The following is a 25,074-nucleotide window of genomic DNA, read 5'->3' as shown; positions in this document are numbered from 1 at the left end:
GAGTTAGGTTGATACGTCCTCCGCGTCCGTTCATGATCTTTACAACGAAGCAACGTAAGTGAGAAAAGTGTCGTGAAAGTGCGTAAGTGTGGGACGACAGTAGAGAGTAAGCACACAAGTTCAAATAACAATTATCACGTTAATTAATGCACAGTGTGAACTATCTAACCGACAGTATAACATAAATCATACCACCTATTGTGTCGAGTCTTGCACATGGAGCGAAGTGTCGTTGTGGATCGTTGAGCACTGTACTGGTTATAGTCTAGTTTTGTCAAAAAGCTTTTCCCTTTCTAAAACCAAGTTCACTATAACCAATGGCTCTGATACCAATCTGTCACACCCCCAAAATCCACCATGCGGGGTATCACCGCTTAGAGGCGTGACATGACCAGGATCGAGCCACCAATCATATTGAACAACATAACTAAGTAAATAAAACCAACCACAATACAATTGGTGACCAAAAGGACGTAACCAACTTTAAGTTAACAGCCGAAGCGTAAAACATAAAACCAAAACATAAGTGCCATAGTTCATAAGTTTAAAGTCCAAAACGTAGGTTTAGTAAGTTCATAAGGATTAAATGTTTAGCACGGGACATAACAATCCATATTCCACAATAACCTCCTCCTCGTGCAGGCTCCATAAGCATCTAACGACCTGTAAGGCATGTAACAACGAGTCAACAGCAAAGTTGAGTGAGTTCACGGTTGGTTGTTTAGTTTTAAGTTGTTTCCGAAAACATGGTTTGTCTTTCGTTGGCTTAATTTCCGTGGGGGTTACCCCAAAGTTGAAAGTATGATTAACCAGTTCCTTCTTTATTACCCAAACCATATCCATAATCAGTGGGGGCTTCCCCATGTGAACCACTAGACCGTACCATATCGACTACTAACGAAAATAAGTTGTGCCCTACATCAATGTCTATCATTACTGACAGTTTGCCATAGTCCATTAGTACACGCCCGTCCGACTGGCACGGTGTGAGGTTTGTTAAACCTAATAGCGCTATTAACTAATGACCAGCTCGCCATTGGCCTCGGCGATCAAGTCGATATAAAATGAGGGACTTAATGATAGAGTTTTGTCTAGTAAGTTTTTAAGGTTGTTGTCCTACCCAAGGAGGACGAACGTACGTATTCTACCCAAGGAGGATGGCGGTACATACCCTACCCAAGGAGGATATGTAGGTTCCGTTTTAATTCTTTAACCCATTCCCAAACCACCGGGAATCCCATGCCTTAGAAAGTGTGTGAACTCACCTAGGTTTGCTCGGTTAGATTAATTACTCTAATAATCAGGAAATCAAGCACGTCCTAATAAGGTACAGATAACAATCAGTTTCTTGTGCATGCATAACACGTATCCTACGTACGGTTTATTTACTCATTACTTCTATCACATGCCACACAATTCAAATGTCATGTTATATTGTTAAGTTACATTATTTTACTCTAAAATAATATAGCTATCTCACAAAATAAACAAGTATCCACACAAGTGTCCTAATATAAAATATATATATATTCTAAATATATATTTATCCATTTTACTTGTAAAAATCAACCTCCGATACTTTGTATTCTGTTACAAAAAATTATGGCGAAGTTTATATTTCAAACCCAAGTTATAAAATATACTTGTAATGCTTGTTTAGAAAAATATTTTCTAAGTGTTGGAATTATTAGAAAATCTCGCCAGAGTTTCCTTTGTAACCGGAGGTGTCTATGCTTATTAGCATATCATTTTCTTTTGTAAAATCATCACCAATCATCAACAAATCATTCAACACTTACCATATGTCAAAAATATGAAATTTACACTATGTTATGAACTTGAAACTTTGTAAAAATTTGTAGTAACTTACTAGTGTACTTAGTAAGTTTAGCTACCCCTTTAAAGTGTGGTTATTTATTTAAAAATATCAATCTGGAAGGATTTACATCTTCACAACTTGTATGAAGATTTTCTAAAAATATTTCTTCTTGTATTTTTCTTGTTAACAATACGTTTCTAGATTTTATTTAACACTTAAAACATCTTTATTTCAAGTTCATGTTTAACATAAAGGATGATCATTACAAATTTCTCAAGATCTATCCTTACACTTGCTAGATCATGTGTTTAATAATCATCTAGCAAGCTTCATATGGTGATCTACACCATAAACACAAGAAATCAGCAAACAAACTCAATACATACACTAGAACAACTGGATCTTCATGTTTTAGAGCTTTATGTTCATGTTTATGCTTATGTTTCTTTATGATCTTTAGTTTACCAAGTTACTTCATACTTTAACCACTAAAATTGTGAGTAAAAACAAGATCAATGGAACTTACTACTAGCACTATGGCTAGGGAAGAACAAGATGCAAGATGATGAAGAAAAGAAGTGGTTAATAGCTCTCTAAGAAGGTCCTTCAAGTCTCCATGCTTCTAACCTTCCTAAGTATGCTTGAATCACCCTAGAGGCACCTTAGATTATATGGAAATGGACTTGAAATGAGAGTGTAGAGATAGGGGGTGTTGGCCGTGAGCTCTTGAAGGAGAGGAGAGGAGATGGGTGTTGGTGGTATGAAGAGTTTATGTTCCAAGAGTTTACCTATAAATCCACCAATTCCATATATCTAATGTGTAATGTGTTTGGGAAAGTAGGATCAATATCTAATAAAATATCCAAACAAATAACATGTGGGGCCACCATGTTGGGGCCGTAGGTGAGGGGGGGTCTTAGGCTAGGGTTTAACTAGTCTAGTTAGCTTATGGTTACAATCCAAGTATTCTAGTTAGGTATTAGTTACTAGATATTTTTTTATGAGGTGTTATGATGTTTGGGGACCATAACTAGCTCAAAAATAATAAAACAATGCTTTTAGCAATATTTTGATGTTTCGGGTAATGTCCGGTTGTTCGGTTAGATACCGGTTCGTTAAAGCACTGAGTTATTCCATTTAGCGTCCTATATATATCTTTTTGTAACATTTTTAATTCCCAACACTTGGGAAAGCATACAGGATTATTTAGTCAATTTTCTGCACGAGACTAGTATGTTTACAAGCACATGTAAGTATGATGCAGTAATCAGAAAGCAGTTAAGTAATTCAGCACAGTCATCAAGCACTTTAATTAACATTAATTGATCGTACGGATACATGTAATTATGAGGGTTGTCACATTCTCCCCCTGTTAAGACAATTTCGTCCCGAAATTTAGCACGTGGTTACTGAGGAAGCTAGTTGAGTTACGTGGTTTCCTGGTTTTCCTGGGGTGTCACATCATTCCCCCGTTGGTTTGGAATTCGGTCCTGAAATTCTGCAGTAGCTTCAGTGTCAGTAGTGGTTGCACTTTTCTTAAACAGCTGGGGGTACTTGAGTTTCATTTGGTCTTCTCGTTCCCAGGTATACTCTGGGCCACGACGGGAATTCCAACGAACTCGAACAAGAGGTATTTTGGTATGCTTGAGAACCTTAACATCTCGGTCAGTAATCTCTACTGGTTCCTTGACGTATCGCAGCTGGTCGTCGATAGTTAGCTCCTTTAAGGGAACTATGAGGGTCTCATCTGACAGACACTTTTTCAGATTTGACACGTGGAATACGTTGTGAACTCCGCTGAGTTCTGCCGGTAGATTCAGCCTGTAAGCGACTTTGCCAATTTTCTCAATGATTTCAAACGGTCCGACATAACGCGGATTGATTTTGCCTCGTTTGCCAAAACGAACTACACCTTTCCAAGGTGAGACTTTAAGTAGCACTCGATCTCCAACCTGGAACTCGAGTGGTTTCCTTCGCTTATCAGCATAGCTTTTCTGACGGTCATGAGCTGCCGCCATTCGGTGTCGTATCTGAGCAATCCTTTCAATTGTATCCACTACAAGTTCTGGGCCTGTGATTTGGCTGTCACCAACTTCTGCCCAACAGAGAGGTGATCAGCACTTCTGTCCATACAATGCCTCGAACGGAGCGGCCTGGATACTATTGTGGTAACTATTGTTATACGAAAACTCCACTAACGGGAGGTGTTTTTCCCAGCCCTTACCGAAATCAATTACACATGCCCTAAGCATGTCTTTAAGAGTTTGGATAGTGCGTTCAGTTTGCCCATCCGTCTGTGGATGATATGCTGTGCTCATGTCTAATCGAGAACCAAAGGACTTGTGCATGGCTTGCCACAATTCAGAGGTAAAACGTGAGTCACGATCAGAAATGAAATGATGGAGCTTGGCACTCCGTGCCTTGACACTACTTCCTTTAGATAGATGTCTGCTAGGGTAGAAAACTTATCCGTTTCTTTGATAGCCAGAAAATGTGCAAACTTAGTGAGTCGATCCACGATCACCCAAATGGTATCATTTCCGCGTTGAGATCTAGGCAGGCCAGTAACGAAATCCATGGAAATTTGCTCCCATTTCCATATCGAGATCTCTGGTTGTTGGAGTGGGCCTGATGGATTCTGGTATTCGACCTTGACTCTAGCACAAGTCAAGCATTTACTGACGTAGGTTGCTATGTTTGCTTTCATACCAGGCCACCAGTATGTAGTCTTTAGGTCGTGGTACATCTTATACGAACCAGGATGTGTACTGAATAACGAGACTTATGTGCTTTATTCATCACAAGCTCGTGTAAGTCTCCATAAAGTGGAACCCAGATGCGTCCGTTAACATAGTAGGCGCCGTCTTCCTTTTGTTCTAACCGTTTCCTTGATCCTCGCAGGGACTCAGCCCTGATGTTTTCTGCTATCAATGCTTCAACCTGAGCAACACGAATTTGAGCGGAAAGATTAGAGTGAATGGTAAGCTGTAACGCACGTACTCGCTTAGGTATAGTATCCTTTCGACTCAGAGCGTCGGCCACAACATTGGCTTTGTCCGGGTGATACTTGATAGCGCATTCATAATCGTTCAAGAGCTCGACCCATCGGCGTTGTCGCATGTTTAACTCCTTTTGCTTGAAGATATGCTCAAGACTCCTGTGACCGGTGTAAATGGTGCACTTGGTACCGTACAGGTAATGTCTCCATATCTTAAGTGCAAAAACAACTGCTCCCAATTCCAGGTCATGCGTAGTGTAGTTCCTTTCGTGAACTTTAAGTTGGCGCGATGCGTAGGCAATGACCTTCTCACGTTGCATCAACACGCAACCAAGTCCTTGGATGGAAGCGTCGCAATAAACCACAAAATCATCTACGCCTTCCGGCAATGAGAGGATAGGCGCGCTACAAAGTTTGTCTTTTAAGTCCTATCAGAGAACTTTATGATGAATCGTTTCTCTTTCCTTTCAAACCTCCATACAATAACCTTAGCCATTTTTAAAGTTTTTGGTGTTTTGGATAATATGTGGCGTTTAGTCAATGTTTTTGGCGTGTTTGAGCTTGTGTTCTCATGGTCTTCTTTTATATTGACTTTTTTTCCCACGCATGACAGGTAATTATGTCGTTTTGAAAAAGATAAATAAAGTATTTTGCTTTCAATATAATAAATGTTAGTAATTATGTTTTCCGTCGTTTCATTTTACTGTTTTTTGCAGTTACCGTGTTTTGTTTTTCAGACTCAACTGTTTTTATGGTATAACACGTCTAATCTTGACCGCTGTAATTATGGCGTTTTGTTTTCCAATGGCGGTTAGATAACGATTGGACTTTTTTTGTTTTATATTCTTTGCACATTGTTTCACGCTTTTTTTTTATAATGGCATCATGGCATTTTACAAGCATTTGCTCATTTTGGCATTTTATTATATATTTCATTATAGTATTAATGTACTTTTGTTGTTTATTAACTGAAATTACAAAACAAACAACAGATAAAGAAAATTAAAAAAAAAAAAACAAAGTAGAAGCAATTTATGATTTAAATATTCAGTGTCATCAGTCTCTTTTATCTTTTGAAACTACAAGAACTATGACAAATAAATGGCGTTTTGGGTTTGGCGTGGTTTATTTTCTTTGTTCATGTGTTGAAGTGTCTTTGTGGATGTTGGAGATATAGATCAACCCTTTGTGGGTGGATGCTATCTGCCCGTCGTCTTCCTTATAATCATCGAGGCCAAAGTAGCATTTACACTGGTATAGGTCTCTTCTAATCATCCAAACCTTCTTCAAGAACAAAGATGACAGAATGACATACGGGTGTCATCAGTCCCTCTTTTCTGAATTTTGTCCATCTCATGCAGCAAAACCTTAGTACACGCATGTAACAAATCATTAAGCGAAACTTCATGCAGAACATTACTGAGTATCAAAGAAAAGATGTTTGCCATCGTTGTATATTTTGGCGTTTTACATTGAGTTGTATTTTTTTAGGAACCACTATGTTTTTTGTGTGTTTTTTTTGGTGTGATAAACGGAAGGTGGTGAGACGTTTCTATTTAAAGAATTTTTTTGGCGCGTAGTTTAGGCGGGATATTATTTTTATAACAAAAAATGTAATTAACATTTATCCGGACGTAAGGTTTGGCGTTATATATTATGGCGTTTAATATTTTGTGGCGTCTTTGTAGCAGAGAGCTTAAATAAAAACACAGGAAAAAGTACGCAGTGATAAAATTGGCGTTTTGTATTTATTTGGCGTTTTATTTTTCCATGGCGTTTTATGTGAGAAATGAGGTTTTACCTTTTTTACCCTTAATGAAGCGCGTTCACGTATTAAAATTGATGTTATTTACGAAAACGCCACCGTGCCAATCTAGTCCATAGATTGTTTTGATCGGACGATCCATAAGCGTTCTCACCGTTCTCACACTTTCTACCGATTTCTCTAAATCCTGACCCTGATTATGTAAAGCCGCATGGAACTTTATAATTTTAAGTGTGTCTATTATATAACCTTTGGTCACACATGTTCATTTTGCCCATTACGTATGCTATTATTCTGTCACATAGAAAGGATAAAATAAGGATGGTGTGGCTAAAACATATGTAAAGCCACGTGAATTTATTTTTTATTTTTAAGTGTGGCTATTGTATAACATTTAGTCACACATAACTTTTTTTGCCATGATGTTTGGCATCATTCAGTCACACAAACAAGAAACAAAGTGATTATGATGTGGCTAATGGTAGTGTAGAACCACACAAAATTTTGTAATATTAAGTGTGACTATTGTCTCACCTTCAGTCACTCGTAACTTTTTTCCCATGACGTTCATTGTCATTTCGTCACACAAACAAAAAACAAAGTGACAGTAGCGTGGCTAATAGTTATGTAAAGTCACATGATGTTGTAATTTTAAGCGTGACTATTATTTAACCTTTGGTCACACATATTTATTATGGTTTTATGTGGCCATTTTCATGTAATTATTTATTTTATTTTCAATTTTTTGTAAAATAAAAACTGAAGTAAACATGAGATATTCTAGAAACCAGATGATATTAACAATAATATCCTAAAATCCATACATAAGTTTTCAATTTAAATACTAACTAAAGACAAACTTCTAATCAAAACCTATCTATAAAAGTTTGAAAGGGAAACAAATGTACACAGACACTAAGAGCTATTTCTAGGTTGTTTTCTTCGAGCCCATATACTCACTGCTTGAATACGAGCAGCAAACCATATATTCACTGCTTGAATATGAACAGCACTGCTGCCTTTACTTCTTCACACTTCTTTTTCTCTTCTTCCTTCTGTGCAGCAGCCATTTCCCTTTGCCTCTTCAGCTCACTAGTTATTAAAAATGATCCATTGGAGCATGCAAATATAAGTTCAGCTCAGTAGAAATTAAACATGATCCATTTGAGGATGCTAATATAAGAACAAGTGTATGAAGTTGGATAAATAACTTACTCTAGTCTAGCCCCTTCATCTAAGGCGCTGGCCACGCTAGAACCTTTTCTTGGCCTACAAGCCACCAGCTCCACCTCAAAGATAAGAGTTGCACCGCACATTATGAAGTCCATCAATAACAATATAGTCAACTGTGCTAATAATCAAAACTAGCTACCTATGGTTAACATGGAATAACAACTGCAAAATATTAGACACATAACCAATCTGAAAATTGAGCTTGAACTCGGCTTGGCTCAATTTTTAAGTTACAAGTTAACATAGCAGAAGTGATTCTTATTGGCAGCAGCTCAACAAACATAAATTGTACAAAAAAAAAAAAAAAAAAAAAAACGCAAGTTAGATAATGTTACATCATAACCCCAAGATGGGGATCCCTTCCTCTCTATCACATCAATTCCATCCTTCAGCTCCTTAAAGACAGGCAAAGGTGATGCGGGCCCAAGCGTGGAGGAGCGGGCTATTTTGTATTTGGAGGCCCAAGATCGTGCACAAAAGGGGCTTCACTAAAATGGTTCTAACTTGGGCTACAGGGGTCCGTTTTGGGCGTGCGACCAGGCGAAATGAACGTGAGAACGAGCTCCATCTTGCTGCAAACGCCTACGGCGGTTTGGGTCATCGTCCGGGCCAAAAAACGCTTATTTCCATGAGTTATTTTATGTTTTGTGTTTTTTAGTGGGTTTTTTGGACTTTTATTTTGTTCTAGTTTTTGGCCCAAGTGTGTTTTAGGCCCATTTTCGAATTTCGGTCTCTATTTATATGTTGCTAAAGCTAATGAAAAGTTCAGACTTGAATTGTGACACAATCAGTTTTTTCACTTCAAATTCCGTGCCTTTTGGGTGGAATCTTGGGGGTTAGGGAAGAACACACGGGTATTCTCTGAATCAACGTGTTTGATCTTCGTTTCCGTATCACGCGCTACATCAAAAGGTCTCGGGCGGGCTCCATTTTCATCGCTGCAAAATTATGATCCAAAGCATATGATTAGAATCCGTTTTACAATTTTCATATGCTAAAACTATAACAATCATGAGGGCAGTTTGATCTAGTCATCTTTGCCATTCTAATTGCAATTACAAGTGATGAATTGATTCTGGGTTGACTAGCCATTTTAAGAGGAATTGTAGTGCGACACATGGCACAAGTACGCTTCCCCTGACCAACCCATTTCTCAAAGCACTTCAAGTAGAAGTTGTGACCACAGGGCGTCTGCAAGGGATCCCAATATTTCTCTTCAGACTCACGCAAAAATTTATCATTGACGTCACACGGAGGCCATCTGATATTGATTAATAGCATAGAAATAGTGTCTTCACAACAGATTTTGTGTGGTCAGTTTATGCATGTTTGCAATAAATTTGCTTTATACTTTTAGTATGAATTATACAATTTGATATGATTCATGATTACAGATTCACTAAAACAAGATTCCGAAGATCAATATATTAAAGATGAATATTGGACGAGGGTTCGATCAACTTGAGAAACTTTTTTGCCATATTTAACATTATTAGTTTATTTAATTAACTAATCAACACCTATTAAAACCATATTAAAGGTAGAGGTAAAAAAGTGCTTATTGGCAGAGCTTTTTCCTGAGGTGACAATGGACGAACAGTGCGATAAGATTGATTAGAGCGTTTTTCCCACCGCCAAAATCGCTGATATTGCACTGGTACACCCAATTCCTTAGCAACTTCCTCCTGTAAAATTTTCAGATCTTCAGATTTATAAAATACCACATTACAAAATGCTACTTGAATTATGTATGATAATAACAAAAGATTGTACCTGGAATAGAGCAAAAGAGGGCTGATTTTGCATACGAACTTTATCAAGATCCACTAGATCAAAATATATATGTTTCCCAATCTGTTTATGAAGATCCCCATCACAAGCAACCTAGTTTCATCAAATTTCAAGGTAAATAACGATTTTATGAATCTAAAATAGTAATCCAAAAGAGAGCAACGATGGGAACTAAAACCTTTATGTTTGTATACAGATGTGCCTCTTCTTTCTTCAATCTTATCTGGAAGATAAAATACTCAATGTGATTTTGAGTATGATTACAAAATTTAATATGAATACCAAATTATAAACTAAAATTCTTACTCTAAGGTGCTCTGCCATATCCGTCTCATCCACCTTACAGAGTATTTTAGCCTTCTCACTTTCACGTATACACAAGCATAAATGCATTTGAATTCTTTGTATAATCAGATGGAGTATAATTGACCCCAAGGTTAGCTTCATGTAACTAATTCATAATAATACATAATACAGGAATCAGGTATAAGTTTATGTAAAGTGTATTCTTATAAATCACCTATATCATCCACCAAATTACCTTCTTGCCTCCATAAAGATCAAACAATACTCTCTTCATATCTTATTCTCTGGTAACACGTACATTCATCATCAAATTTAAACCTACAAGATACTAACGTTAGCAAATGAATTAAACAAACATACAATAGAATATGTGTGTGTGTGTGTGCACGTGCATGCGTGTGGTTGTGCGTGTGTATTTATGTATATTTCGATGTGACATGATGATATAATAAAAAACCTAAGAGATCAGTACTAGTTACATTGATCAGAAAGCGTTGGCCTGATATATGAGGTAGCCTTACCAGTATGCTCACTATTAAAAGGTTGAAACCTCAAGTTACTGATTATGAGGCATTGAAGAATGCAAATGCTGTTGTGGGGTACAGCAAAGGGTCCCATGTGGCCAGGTATTTGGAAGATGTCTTGGGTTTCAAGAGTGAAAATCTAAGAAACTTTGCTTATGCCCTTAAAAATAGACACATAGCAGCAGTTTTTCTTGAGACTCCTTTAAGAAAATGTTAAGTGATCGTGCAGCCGCGCAGCCGCCGCTCTTGCGTGCGGCGCTGCTGCTGAGGAGTGCATGCAGTGCAGCCGCGGGTGTGCAGCTGCATGTTGCTGCTGTGGGCGTGCAACCGCCGCTTCTGCATGGACACTGCTGCTGCTGCGGCGTGCGTGCGTGCAGTTCGACGCTGCTGCAGAGGCGTGCGTGCAGTGCAGCCGCGCAGCCGCCGCTGGGGGCATGCAGTGTGGTGCTGCTGGTGAGGCGTGCTTGCGGTGCAGTCGCCGCTGCTGCATGTGGCGCTGCTACTGCGGCGTGCGTGCAGCCTCCGCTGCTGTGTGCGACGTTTCTGCTGCGGTGTGCGTATAGTACAGTGCTGCCGCTTAGGCGTTCGTGCGGTGCAGTCGCCACTGCTGCGTTCGTGAAGTGAAGTGAAGCAAGTGTGTTTTTTTATTTTTAATTTTATGATAGGCCTTGACTATCCCGATTTTTTCTTTTCTTTTTTTTTTTTTTTTTTTTTGCAATTACGACTTTCTAAAGTAGTTTGAATGACTTCGGATTTTACCTTTCTCATTTGAGATCCTTGAACCGCTATGAACGATCAATATGCTATGTTGGTTCAGGCCCCTTCTACACACACTCAATGTCCTTTCATTCGCATCCATTCAAGTCTATAAATAGGGCTGAAATTTGTTTCATTTTTTTTTCGATTCTAGTTATTCGATTTGTATATACTCACATTCATACATTTCGGTTATATACAAGTTCGATTATTGTTTATTATTCAAGTTTGTTATCACGCTCGTTAGAGATCAAGATCCAAGTTCGGGCCAACAAATTGGTATCAGAGCATCAGGCTCTAAGCGTGGGAATCTCAAGGCATCGCAGGGAATTCGCGATCAGGTTTCAATTTCGTTTTAAATTCGCAAAGTTTCATTTCAGAGTTTTTATTTTCGGTTCTAGGAAAGTCGGTTGAACCGAACGGTTAGGAATCTAGGGTTCGTTTGCTTTGATTCCGGGGTTATAGTGCGAATTAGATTGATTTGGTTGTTTTGGTTATTACACGATTCGGGTAATCGGGGTTGTTAAGATATATTGAAACCAAAAGGAAAGTTTAGTAAAAGTGAAGATTATTCGACAGAAAGAAATGTCAGGAGCAACCGGGCAAAATCCGATAAATGGAAATTCTCTTTCCCAGTTTCAGTGTCCGATACTGAAACCAACAAACTATACGGTTTGGGCTATTCGTATCAAGACGATTCTTGAAGCGAATGGTTTGTGGGAAACGATTGAACCGGCAGAAAATGCAACGGTAGACGCTAAGAAAGATAAGTCTACAATTGCATATCTGTTTCAAGCAATACCAGAAGACGTTGTATTGCAAGTTGCAAGTTGTAAAACCGCAAAAGAGATTTGGGAAAATCTAAAGATTAGACACGTTGGCGTAGATCGGGTACAAAAGGCGCGTATGCACACGCTAATGTCAGAATTTGAAATGTTGCAAATGAGGGATGACGACACTATTGATTCGTTCACCGCAAAGATTAATAGTATCGTTACCCGAGCAACAGAAGTAGGATCGACTATGAGTCAATCGACTCTAGTACGCAAACTCTTAAATGGCGTACCAGATAGGTTTACTCAAATCGTTGCCTCTATGGAACAATACTCCGATCTAGAAACTATGACGCTACAAGAAGCGGTCGGAAGACTAAAGACGTATGAAGAACGTCTCAAGTTAAAGAAAGGAAACCAAGGAGAAAGCCAAGATAGGCTTATGTTTACACATCAGGATAACAACAGAGGAAGGCAATCTGGAAACCGCGGTCGTGGTAGATTTAACCAGACGCGTGGAAATTGGCGAAACAACGGAAATAGGCAAAGTCCCAGAAACGAAGGATCTACATCAAGGCCCAGAAATGGAAATTCAAGAAATTGGAGGAAGTTTGCAAGAACCGACTTAAGTAAGATCCAATGCTTTAAGTGTCAGAAGTTTGGACACTACAAGAAGGACTGTTCTGAGAAAGACGAAGTGCAAGAGCATTCAAACCTCGTCGAGGAAGACGAAGCACCCGTATTGTTAATGACAATACAAGAAGAAAATGTTCAAGAAAGGGCTCTGCTAAATGAGGAACATATAAAACCGACAAGTTATGCCTCAGAAAATGAAAATCTATGGTACTTAGACAACGGGGCGAGCAACCACATGACAGGAGTGCGAAGTCACTTCAAGGAGTTAGATGAAACGGTGACAGGACAAGTACGATTCGGTGATGGGTCACACGTAGAAATTAAAGGCAAAGGTTCAATATTACTGGAATGTCTGAACCAAGAACAAAAGATTGTTTCACAAGTATACTACATTCCAAGTCTGAAGACCAATATATTGAGCCTCGGACAACTTACAGAAATCGGTTGCAAAGTGATTATGGACGGAGATTTACTTACTATCCGAGATCGAAATAGAAAGCTACTAATGCGGGTCAAGAGAATGAAGAACAGGCTGTACAAGGTCAAACTGAAAACAGGAAAACCAATCTGCTTACTATCAAAGACCGAAGATACAGCATGGTTATGGCACGCAAGGTTAGGCCATTTACACTTCGACGCTATTAAGGAAATGACTCGTAAGAACTTGGTACATGGAGTTCCCCAAATAAGTCATGCTAGTCAAGTCTGTGACGCATGCTTATTAGGAAAACATAGTAGGGCACCATTTCCAAATTAGGCAAAGTTCAGATCTTTAAAACCTCTGGACTTAGTCTATGGAGATTTGTGTGGTCCTATAACTCCACCAACACATGCTGGGAAGAAGTATATATTCTTACTTGTAGACAACTGTACTCGCTACATGTGGGCGTATTTACTAACTTCCAAGGATCAAGCATTCGAAACATTTAAGGAGTTCAAAGAAAAGGTTGAAAAGGAAACGCAGACCAAGTTAAAGATGCTAAGGACGGATAGAGGAGGTGAATTCACATCGGCTGAATTCAACAAGTATTGCAAAACCAACGGCATAGCAAGACAGCTTACAGCACCATACTCCCCACAGCAAAATGGAGTAGTAGAAAGGCGAAACAGGACGATGTTATCCACTACTCGCAGTATGCTAAAGGCAATGAACATGCCACAGAACTTTTGGGGTGAAGCAATACGACACGCGATATACGTACTAAACAGGGTTCCGACAAAGGCCCTGGTGAACAAGACACCATATGAAGCATTGAAAGGAAGGAAGCCAAATTTAGAACACTTGAAGGTTTTTGGCTGCACTGCTTACGCTAAGGTACTACCACTTCAACAAAAGAAGTTAGATGATAGAAGCGCACCTATGGTATACCTTGGAATAGAAGAAGGATCAAAGGCGTACAGATTATATGATCCAGCAAAGAACAAGATATGTGTCAGTAGAGATGTAAAGTTCATGGAAGGCCAACCATGGAACTAGAATAGTTATATGGAAACAGTAGATTCAGGGAATCCCGAATGGACTAACTTTGTCATTCAAGAAGATGACATACCACCAGAGTTAGAAGAAAATGAACCAAGTAGTCCAGGCAGTAGCGGGCCACATCATGACGATTCAGGAGTAGACCAGACAGAAGAACAAGACTCCTATGTAACCCCGCCAGCATATTCAAACAATCAGAACTCAGCAGGAAGTTCAAGCAATTTATCAAGTGGAGGTCCATCCACTTCTGAAAGCACAACGGAGAGTATTAGTGACACTCCAGTAAGACTAAGAAGTCTCGAAGACCTGTATGAAGAGACAGAAGAAATTCAACTAGATCCACATGAATTATTACTCGCTGAAGAAGAACCAAGGAATTACAAGGAAGCATCCAGTGACAGAAAGTGGATTGAAGCAATGAAGGCTGAGTTAGACTCGATAAACAAGAATAACACTTGGAATTTGACGGAATTGCCAAGAGGTCACAAAGCAATAGGTTTAAAGTGGGTATTCAAGACTAAGAAAGATGCAAACGGAAATATTGTCAGACACAAAGCAAGGCTAGTTGCAAAGGGATATGTTCAGCAACACGGAATAGACTTTGACGAAGTCTTTGCACCAGTAGCACGTATGGAAACAGTACGACTAATGTTGGCTTTAGCAGCATATCAAGGTTGGGAGGTACATCATCTAGATGTGAAATCTGCATTCTTACACGGAGACCTCAAGGAGGAAGTCTATGTATCACAACCAGAAGGATTTATAAAGCCAGGAAATGAAGGAAAGGTTTACAGATTATCAAAAGCACTGTATGGATTGAGACAAGCACCAAGAGCTTGGAACACGAAGTTAGATCAAACCCTAAAGTCACTTAACTTCAAGAAGTGTACTTTAGAGAACGCAATCTATACAAGAACAAGTGAAGCCTCTACACTAATAGTTGGAGTCTATGTTGATGACTTGATAGTCACTGGAACATCAAAGAAGGAAATAGACATCTTCAAATCTCAGATGAAGAACAAATTTGATATGAGCGATCTAGGATTGCTAGCATATTATCTGGGAATAGAAGTAATTCAAACAGGGGGTGAGATAGGCATCAAGCAGACAGGATATATCAACAAGATACTCAAAGACGCTGATATGTTATCCTGCAATGACACAAAGACACCCATGACTCCAGGAACTCAATTAACAAAGACTGAAGAAGGAGATCTAGTAGATGCAACACATTACAGAAGCCTGATAGGTTCTCTCAGGTACTTATTGCATACAAGACCAGATCTATGTTACCCAGTCAGTCTACTTAGTAGATTCATGCAAGAACCAAAGGAGCAACACCTGAAAGCAGTAAAGCAAATACTACGTTACATCAAAGGAACTAAAGAGCATGGAATCATTTACAGAAGACAAGGAGGATGTAAGATCACGGGTTATAGCGACAGTAGTTTTGGAGTTAATACAGACAAAGGAAAAGGAACAACTGGTCTGGTATTCTACTTTGGAGAATCACCTATAACCTGGTGTACACAAAAACAACAAACAGTGGCACTATCATCATGCGAATCAGAATTCATGGCAGCCACTGCAGCAGCATGTCAAGCACTATGGCTTAAAAGATTGTTAAGTGAAATCACAGGCTGGAAGGAAGAGAAGATAACACTCAGAGTAGATAATGTTTCAGCAATAGCACTCATGAGAAACCCAGTCTTTCACGGAAGAAGCAAGCACATTGACACACGCTATCACTTCATAAGAGAATGCGTGGAAAACGAAGATATCACTGTGGAACATATAAGTGGAGAACTACAACGGGCAGATATACTAACAAAGGCACTAGCAAGGATCAAGTTTGCTACAATGAGAGAACTGCTCGGAATTCAAGACTTAAAGCAATTCATGGATGTTCGAGATTAAGGGGGTGAATGAAAACCGGTTAATCTCTTAACACCATGATTAGTTAGATAGATAGTTTAAAGTTAGTTAATTAGCGGTTACAAAGTATAGGGGCCGAAATTGACAAGATGGAAGATTATAACCACCACCACCACCGAAGGGGTGTGTCCCCTCCCTTCTCCTCATACCGATCGTCCAAGAGACACCACCAAAGGAGACGCAACTGTTCGGATAAATGGCTATAAATCGACACAACTCTTCACAAGCAATCTCATCCACAAGATCCAAAAGACGCGACTATTCACGAAGAGACGTGTCCTTTCATTCGCATCCATTCAAGTCTATAAATAGGGCTGAAATTTGTTTCATTTTTTTTTTCGATTCTAGTTATTCGATTTGTATATACTCACATTCATACATTTCGGTTATATACAAGTTCGATTATTGTTTATTATTCAAGTTTGTTATCACGCTCGTTAGAGATCAAGATCCAAGTTCGGGCCAACACTCAATCACTAAGTAATCACCAAATATATGAACTCACTTGTGATGTTTGAACACTCAAATATAAAATAGAAAGACACTGTACATGCAAAAAGAAAAGAAGGAAAGCTTGCTTATTTTATTCAACCTACTAGGCTCTTTATATAGCCTTACATGACTGCATACTCTTAACGTACAAAAGACTAATTCTCATACTAGCCCCACTTTCTCCTAAATTGAAGCTAGTTCCCCACTCTCTCCCTTATATTCGGTCAAACACTGACCTTTTCTAACTTTATTAAAACCAAGCTAAAAACCACAATAAACTAAATACTAAATAGTTAACTTAGTCAAGATTAAACCCAACAATCACCCCCTTGACTATCTCGGTCTTACTACACGAAGCATGCAGGTTCGGTCTTCCACTTTCTAACGTGAACCATTTTGGTCTTCGGCTCACGACTCGGTCTATTGTGAATTTTTTCGGTCTGTGTTCACAATAACGGTCTTTCTTTCGGTCATTCGGTCTGAGCTTTCTTTTGACAAAAGCTTTATTCGGTCTATCATGGTGCGAACCTCCGGTCACTGTCACAACAACGGTCTCGGTCACGCCATACGGTCTTTTGCGGCTTGTCGGTCTATAGCGCTCTTCTCTGTTTCCCACCGGAACTCTCTTTCCGGCAGCGGTCACGGTCTTCGTTCTTCTCTTCTCTGATGTAAGCTTTCGGTCTCTGGCTCACACCTACGGTCTTCCTGGCGAGAATTCTTCGGTCTGGTTTTCAAGCCAACGGTCAATTATGGCTTTGTTCTTCTCGCCAACATCGGTCTCTCTCTATGTCTCCTGTCGGAACAAGCTTTCCAACGGCGGTCTTCTTATCACCGGTTCCTCTTCTCCGGCGACGACGGTCTTTGCTGCTTTGGCAGCCGGTCTTCATACCTCTTCTCACGATTCACATGAAACGCCTCCTTCTTCTACTTCAATCGCCAATACCAGCGATCTCTTGAACACCCTTCAACGAATTCTTTCTCTTCTCAACCCCGCAGTTTAGAGGGTTTCACCCCCTTCTCCGTACACGACTTTCAAACCGGCTGTACCGTCTTCACCCGAGCCCTAGGCTCTAATACCAAATGTTGGTTCAGGCCCCTTCTACACACACTCAATCACTAAGTAATCACCAAATATATGAACTCACTTGTGATGTTTGAACACTCAAATATAAAATAGAAAGACACTGTACGTGCAAAAAGAAAAGAAGGAAAGCTTGCTTATTTTATTCAACCTACTAGGCTCTTTATATAGCCTTACATGACTGCATACTCTTAACGTACAAAAGACTAATTCTCATACTAGCCCCACTTTCTCCTAAATTGAAGCTAGTTCCCCACTCTCTCCCTTATATTCGGTCAAACACTGACCTTTTCTAACTTAATTAAAACCAAGCTAAAAACCGCAATAAACTAAATACTAAATAGTTAACTTAGTCAAGATTAAACCCAACATGCTATAGTCTCCACCAAAATGATTAGACAAATCCATTTGTGATGTGAGATGGGTGAATAACACCAAACCTAACATTTAAAACCAACAAAACTAGCAGAAAACAAAAAAATCCTTAGAACTACACCGCAAATAAGGAACAAAAAATCTGTGACAAATTCTTCTTCATTTGTTTATAGATCTAAGCTAGAACATGCTTGTAGAAAATCAAAATTCCTATAAATGTATTTGGTAACGAATTTTTTCATTTTGAAAACCGATCTAAGTTAGTACGCATATATGTTACATTATCACCAACAAAATCAAAGCATATATGTCTTTAAAATTAGTTAAATCAAAAATAAATTGGTACTTTGAAAACAAGCAATGATTTTTAAAAATGTAAAGTAAGATTATGAGGTAAATCAAATTAGATAAAATAAAAATAAAAGCTCTTACATTGGTACTGAATAAGAGATGTCATCTTTATGGTCGGGGATGTCGATGGATGGGAGAAGAAAGGGTGCGGCGGCGATTATGATGGAAATGGAATTAGACTAATTTAAATAGAAAGTGTGAGGTTACCCTAATACGAATTTTACTATAATCATCCTCTGCATTTTAAGATCTTTCAAAATGGACCCGGCTATTACAAAAATATCATTTTGATCTATCTTGATTCTATTAGAGATTTATAAACATAATTAATATAATTATTTGTATTAAGCATAGAATATTTTTAGATATATGTGTGTATATGTAACGAGATATTCGAATGGGTATATCGGTTGGTTGATGTCTTTTCGAATGACGGTTATTCCCGCCAATTTCAACCACCGGCATAACGGTTTTTTTTTATGTATATATGTGGGTTGCCGGCAATCCTTGCCGGGTACCAAGACAGTTTCTCTCTTCATTCAAAATTGTCCATCATTCTAATATCATTCATTGTGATCAATCAACTAAGATCAGAAATGAATTCCAAGTGTGAAAACACTTCCGCTGTGAATTATTCCCGTGTTCAAGAAAGTGGTATCAGAGCCGGTTATGTGATTAATGATGATCTTAGGCCGTCTTCAACAATGATGCCATGTATGCACTGCACCGAAGAAAAACGTGAACGAAGATGGATGCAACGACATTGCTATTACTGCAATAAGCCTGGCCATCAAATATCGACATGTCAAGAGAAAGAGAAGGATGAAGAAAGTCAATTGCTTCGTTTAGCGAATGAAAAATATGTCAAGTGTCGAAACCATGACCGGAGAAAATCATTTTTTCTTCATTAGAGGTATGGGTGTTGTTGAAATTATAACCGGGTCGGAAAAGATACGTGTTCAAAGTGTGTTTTATACACAGGACATAGACAGAAATGTCTTAAGCCTTGATCAATTAATAACACAAGGCTTTACTGTTAAATTCATGGGGGATAAATGTAAACTGTTTCCGACATTTAGTGTACCTTTGAACAACAAAAGGAACGGTCATACAAATGACAAGGGAGGAGGAAATCGGTGAATTAGAAAAAGAGTATATGATTAGTAAAAATTCGGATCATGAGAAGTATAAATCAGAATTCTTAAACGAATACTTTCAAAATCTGAATATCTATACGAATGAACCAGATTGGAACATTCTGATATTACAAGCAATGTCCTTCAAGGACTTTCAAGATTGCAAGGCTCTACTGGATATGCTCGAAGATGAAGATTATGTTATCAAGTACAATTACTATCTAGAAACAACATTTAGTAACATGATAGATTGGTTTCTCAAGGAGAAACTAGGAATTCATTCAAGACCCCTACCTGCATACGCATCAAACAATAGGAAGGTGAGTTTATTAGATCTATATATGGCGGTGAAGAGGGAAGGCGGTCACCGGAGAATTACCGAGAATGGGATGTGGGCAATGATAGCCAGGGACATAAGTTTTGAATATGATGATGGGGAATACATGCGGCTAATATACGCAATGTATTTGGATGTTCTTGTATACTACTACAAGTTCAAGATAACTCAAGAGAAGGCACTCGAAAAGGAGGAAGTGAAGATGGTTGTGGATCCGAGACAGAGCATGAGTGAAGGAGACAAGAGGGCTGTGAATGATGCTGATCTAACGGATACTGCTGGATGTTCAAGCAATGCAGGTGCGGCAGGAAAGGAAGCGGAACATTACGCATTCTTTGCCGGCAACGACTGGAACGGAATCAAGAAGCTAAACATAAGGAAAAGATTCGACTTCAACCGAGCAAAGGCTGCAGTAGACGATGCAAACATCAGCGTTCTCAAGAACTCTCGTAAACATAATTATGTTTAGGGGAGAGTATTAGAGATTTATAAACATAATTCATATAATTATTTGTATTAAGCATCGAATTTTTTTAGATATATGTGTATATGTAACGAGATATTCGAACGGGTATATCGGTTGGTTGATGTCATTTCGAATGACGGTTATTCCCACCAATTTCAACCACCGGCATAACCGTTTTTTTATTATGTATATATGTGGGTTGCCGACAATCCTTGCCGGGTACCAAGACAGTTTCTCTCTTCATTTGAAATTGTCCATCATTCTAATATCATTCATTGTGATCAATCAACTAAGATCAGAAATGAATTCCAAGTGTGAAAACACTTCCGCTGTGAATTTTTCTCGTGTTCAAGAGATTCAAATAAAGTTATCCTTTTACTAGTTTATTAGAACTAGTGGGGAACCCGTGCGTTGCAGCGGAGTCGACAGTATGGTGCAAAAACATAACTCAAACCTTAAACCTTAAAACAATTTTGATGTAAATTAGTTAACTTAAAATCACAAGTCACATGACAAATGAGAACCAAGCTACAGTAAAACAATATAAACAAAAATTCAAGAAAAATGCATAATAGCCTTGAGGGTTCAAAAGGTATGAGGACTTTTTTGACTTTAACAAACATTTTAACAAGTGTGGAAACCGAGATAATGGTTTGGCTAAGAGAATGTGAAAAATGTGACTATAGTAACGAAGGCTGAAGCAACAAAGCAATTGACTTGGTGGATGAGTTGTTCTTGAAATATACATATGAATGCTTGAAAGATTAAGGTGTTGCAGTTCATCAATGATGTAAATTATATTTGTGTATATATGTTCAATAGATAATACATAAACAGCATGCATCAAAAACAGCAAACGTACAACCATCTAAGCATATCCCAAACAACAATGTACAACAAATGAAGCATACCCCAAATGACAATGTACAACAGAAAAATAAAAACATATCACAAACAATGTACCACAGATTAAGCATCATAAACGACAGATACACTCATCCTTATATTAGGACTGAAGATTGTTGCTTGCAGAGTACAAACAATATGCAGCACATTTATTCAATGTCTCGTATGTCGTCCAGAATCCTCCATTGAAGCTGAGCAAAAGCAGATCACATAATGTAAGCATAAAATGCGACCCGGGTTCACTTTTTGGTACAACTTTTTTTTTTATTTTTGTTCATATTGCATCAAGGTAAGCTATACTCTACATAATTATGTAAAGTGATTTGGGAGGTTGTATGCACTGAAAATACGTTACGTTTCAAGGCTCTTACAACCCGTTTAACCCATTTGGCACTTCAACACATTTGACTGGTTCCTTTTTAGCTCTTTTTATTTGACCCATTGGTAACAAAAATAAATCACCCATGTCAAATGCCCACTTTGCACATTTGAATGTCTAAGAAGCTAATGACTCAGAGCACGGTACTAAAATACTTATAAAACAAACGTTGCCTTTGAAAAGATTGCTAGAAAAGCATTTTAAGAAAGGTGATAAAGCTTACCTCAAGCTTCTAGAAGGAGGCCAAGGTTCTTTTAAGCAGTGCCTTTAACTATCATGGTTGGAAAAGTAGTTACTTACACTTACCAAAAACATCCTGCATTTAAACAAAAATGGATGCTTATGTTTAGTGAAAATAATCTCTAATTCCTCATTAATTAGTCATTTGACTGTTGGTCAAATATCAAAAATGCCCCTCAAGATGGAGGCACCTTGTGGATAAAAGCAATGTTATAATACCTTGTAATGATTACAAATTGGCAAAAAAGTACATTTCAGTTAAAAAAACAAAAAAACAGGTATTTTTTTGTACGGGTCAAAACCTAAGACACTTGTGTCTAAATGTTTTTAAGTTTGTATAAACAATTAGTGTGTAAAATATGATTACAAAAATTATATTATTTTGAAAAAAAAAAACTTCTTGAATATGCATTAAAAATACACGTTGGGCAACTTTTGACCTGTTTCCCTTTTTAAAGGGGATATTACTTTTGAATGAATTAGTAAGTGGCCATCGGACACGTTAAAGGTAAAACATAATTCAAATCAGCCCAAAATGATGCCTCTAAATATTCTTGAGAAACACGTTACTTTTCGCTTATAGGCTTATAGGACTGTAACTCCCCTGTTCCCCTTGTGGTATACCACAACAGACCATAAAGCCTGTCACACCCCGAAATTTATCAGAGCTGGCGTGACTGGACTGGTATCTTCATTGCACAGCGGAAGTATATAAGCTAAGACATCTAGAAATTGAACGCCACTAAGTACTCGACTCCACATGGTTCTCCTATCCCAACCGTGCCATGATTTCTGAAAAGTAACCTGAGAAAGAAACATGCGAAAAATCAACATAAAGTTGAGCGAGTTCATAGTTTGTTTGTAAAAGATTTGAAATAAATCTTTTTGATAACCGGTTTGTGAAATATTATCGAGAAAACGAATTTAAAAATCATTTTCTTGTCAAATTATATGGAAACTTTGTATTTGTAAAGTTTGTATAACCGTCAATGCCCACCCTGACTTTGACTTCATACCCGAATAATCCTATGCTTTGAATTTGTATAAAACATGGTATGTAATTTGTATAAATCAAGTATTTCTGTAAGTATGGAGATTGTTAATGGGTTGCCAGGCCATTAACATGTGACACGACATAGGAAGCATCCAAACCATAGGCAATTTTCTAGTTGTCGATTCACGATTCACGACTGAGACACAAAAGCACTACTTGGTACTAGTTTTCACCAAGAGTGTGGCTGCCCGAAAACCCATTAGATCTAACCTTTTGTTCTGCGGTCTAGGTATATTGTTGATTAATGGTGCTTCTGGTACCCTATTCGTGACACGATTTCAAGTATCATTCCTTAGTTCTTGTATCCATCATACCATAACACATGTATTTCCCCAAGTTTAGAAAACTAGAATTCGTGTGTACGCACATTTCGAAAAATACACTTGTTTGAAAAACCGGTATAGAATATAAGCTTTTCGTAAACCATTTGTGTTTATTAAAATGGTTTAGAAATACGTAATTTATGTTTATTGGAAACCTTGTATGCTTTGTAAAAAGTGCATGTCTTTCCACCCCGAAAACATTTATAAAAATGTAAAACCGTAAAAGGTGGGGTTATGAACTCACTTGGATATTCCTGTGCAAAGCTAGCTATATACGACTTCGTGATGTCGTTTCCAAGACGAGACTCGCTAGCGTGCATTCTACAATATTCCTAACACGGAATATCTTATATGTTTCTAAACAAAAGCGGTAACTAAACTACGTGTCACCGAGCTCTACCGAATCATTGACCGAACAATTTGACGGTAGATTGTTAACTTAACGAAAATGACTAAGTTATATTCGTTAAGTTTCATTTATTGTCTATAAGATTACTAAGTCTTGGAATACTTATGTGACAACCCGAACTTCCAAGATTAGTGACGATTAATCGTGTGACCTTAACTTTCCGTTTTCTCTTTCCAATGAGAAACGTATTGGGGTGTTATAACTTCGTTAAATTTAATTATGTTATTTCTTTCACTCGTAACCTCTCGGCCCACTATTAATAATAATACCCAAACCAAAAAGTTGTCTACATGTGCCTCCCAAAACCCAAGATTGTGCCGCCCCATTTAATGATGATGTGGCCTATGATGATGTTGTTGACAATTTCAAACCCAAAGCCCAAAGTCACGAAATTATGTATGTCGGCTCCCCCCCAACTCACGAGATGATGATGAATGGTTGCATAAGTTGCGTGTCTAAGAGTTAGTGGGCCGCACTTGTATAAGGGCTACACTTACACATCGCAGCCACCCACACACATTCGGCCCAAACTAACCTTGAGCCGCCCTTTCAAGAGTTGTGTATATTATTGGCATGCAATACGTGAATTAGAACTTGAAAACATTGAAACCCTAGAACCTCTTGGAACCCGACGGTAGTTTGACAACATCTCTCTTCACGTCGGCAGTGCACCGCGACTCGCCGGAGACACGAAGGTGTCGCTGGAGGAACTCGAAGCTCTCCTTCTCTCGATTCGGCTCTCTCCCTCTCACACGATCGCTCGGTTAGTATAAGCGTTTTTGTTTTAATTCTGATTAATCGTTGCCGACTTTGTGCGAATCTGTGTGAATTGTATTGTGTGAATTGTGATTATGATCATGTGATTTCGTGTGATCTAGAGTAGTTAGAATCCATGTTTGAATCGTATGAGATATGATAAACAACTGATGCGAATAAACGGTTTCTATCGATATCGAACGGCTAAATAATAACGCAGATTGCATAAGTGATTTAGAGTTGTAAACGTGTAAGATTGGTATGATGGTAAGATGCGGACAATTCTTTGCAATAATGGGATGAGTAGATCTGATGGTTCGTAATTAATCTTAACATAATGGTTAGGTGTGGACTGTTTCCTATGTAATGGGTAGTAACCACTAGTATATGTTAGCATGTTCCTGTTTGGGTAACATGAAGAATAATAATGGTCATGTTTGCTTGAATATTAAGGGTGCCTACTGGATTAATGATTGTTGTTATGCCTAGATGATATGCATGAGGATAAATGCACTTGATCGAATGATGGTTGGAATAAATCCGAACATTTGTTGAGTAAATATGTCTATACATGATAAGAAATTCGTAGTTGAATTGATGTTCATGCTAATCAAACCTGTATATTGATTAATTGAATTGTGTTAATGGGTATTGGGCTTCCTGGGTATGTGTATAACTTAGTCCAAAGGGACTTATTTTGGAACGCGCATGGGAGGCCAGCCGCATAACTGGCTGGGCCGGTACTTAATGGGC

At 38.4% G+C, this 25,074-nt stretch overlaps 1 protein-coding gene and 1 long non-coding RNA gene across 2 annotated transcripts; both read right to left on the bottom strand.

Annotated features, from left to right (window-relative positions):
• Positions 1-9,320: 9,320 nt before the first annotated feature.
• LOC118485960 (ubiquitin carboxyl-terminal hydrolase 12-like) lies at positions 9,321-10,161 on the bottom strand. Its single transcript, XM_035982512.1, has 6 exons — positions 10,148-10,161; positions 9,913-10,057; positions 9,785-9,829; positions 9,589-9,699; positions 9,414-9,500; positions 9,321-9,335 (listed from the first exon to the last, which is right to left on the bottom strand). The coding sequence occupies exons 1-6, from the start codon at positions 10,159-10,161 to the stop codon at positions 9,321-9,323; spliced, it is 417 nt and encodes a 138-aa protein (XP_035838405.1).
• Positions 10,162-21,095: 10,934 nt separating this feature from the next.
• LOC118487555 lies at positions 21,096-21,857 on the bottom strand. The gene is made up of 2 exons (XR_004881890.1): positions 21,763-21,857; positions 21,096-21,351 (listed from the first exon to the last, which is right to left on the bottom strand). It is a non-coding gene; the product is annotated as an uncharacterized LOC118487555 (long non-coding RNA).
• Between the last annotated feature and the right edge of the window lie 3,217 nt (positions 21,858-25,074).

The sequence above is a fragment of the Helianthus annuus genome, chromosome 2 (assembly GCF_002127325.2).
Source record: "Helianthus annuus cultivar XRQ/B chromosome 2, HanXRQr2.0-SUNRISE, whole genome shotgun sequence".
Lineage (NCBI taxonomy): Eukaryota > Viridiplantae > Streptophyta > Magnoliopsida > Asterales > Asteraceae > Helianthus > Helianthus annuus.
This window is presented reverse-complemented; position numbering and strand designations above follow the sequence as displayed.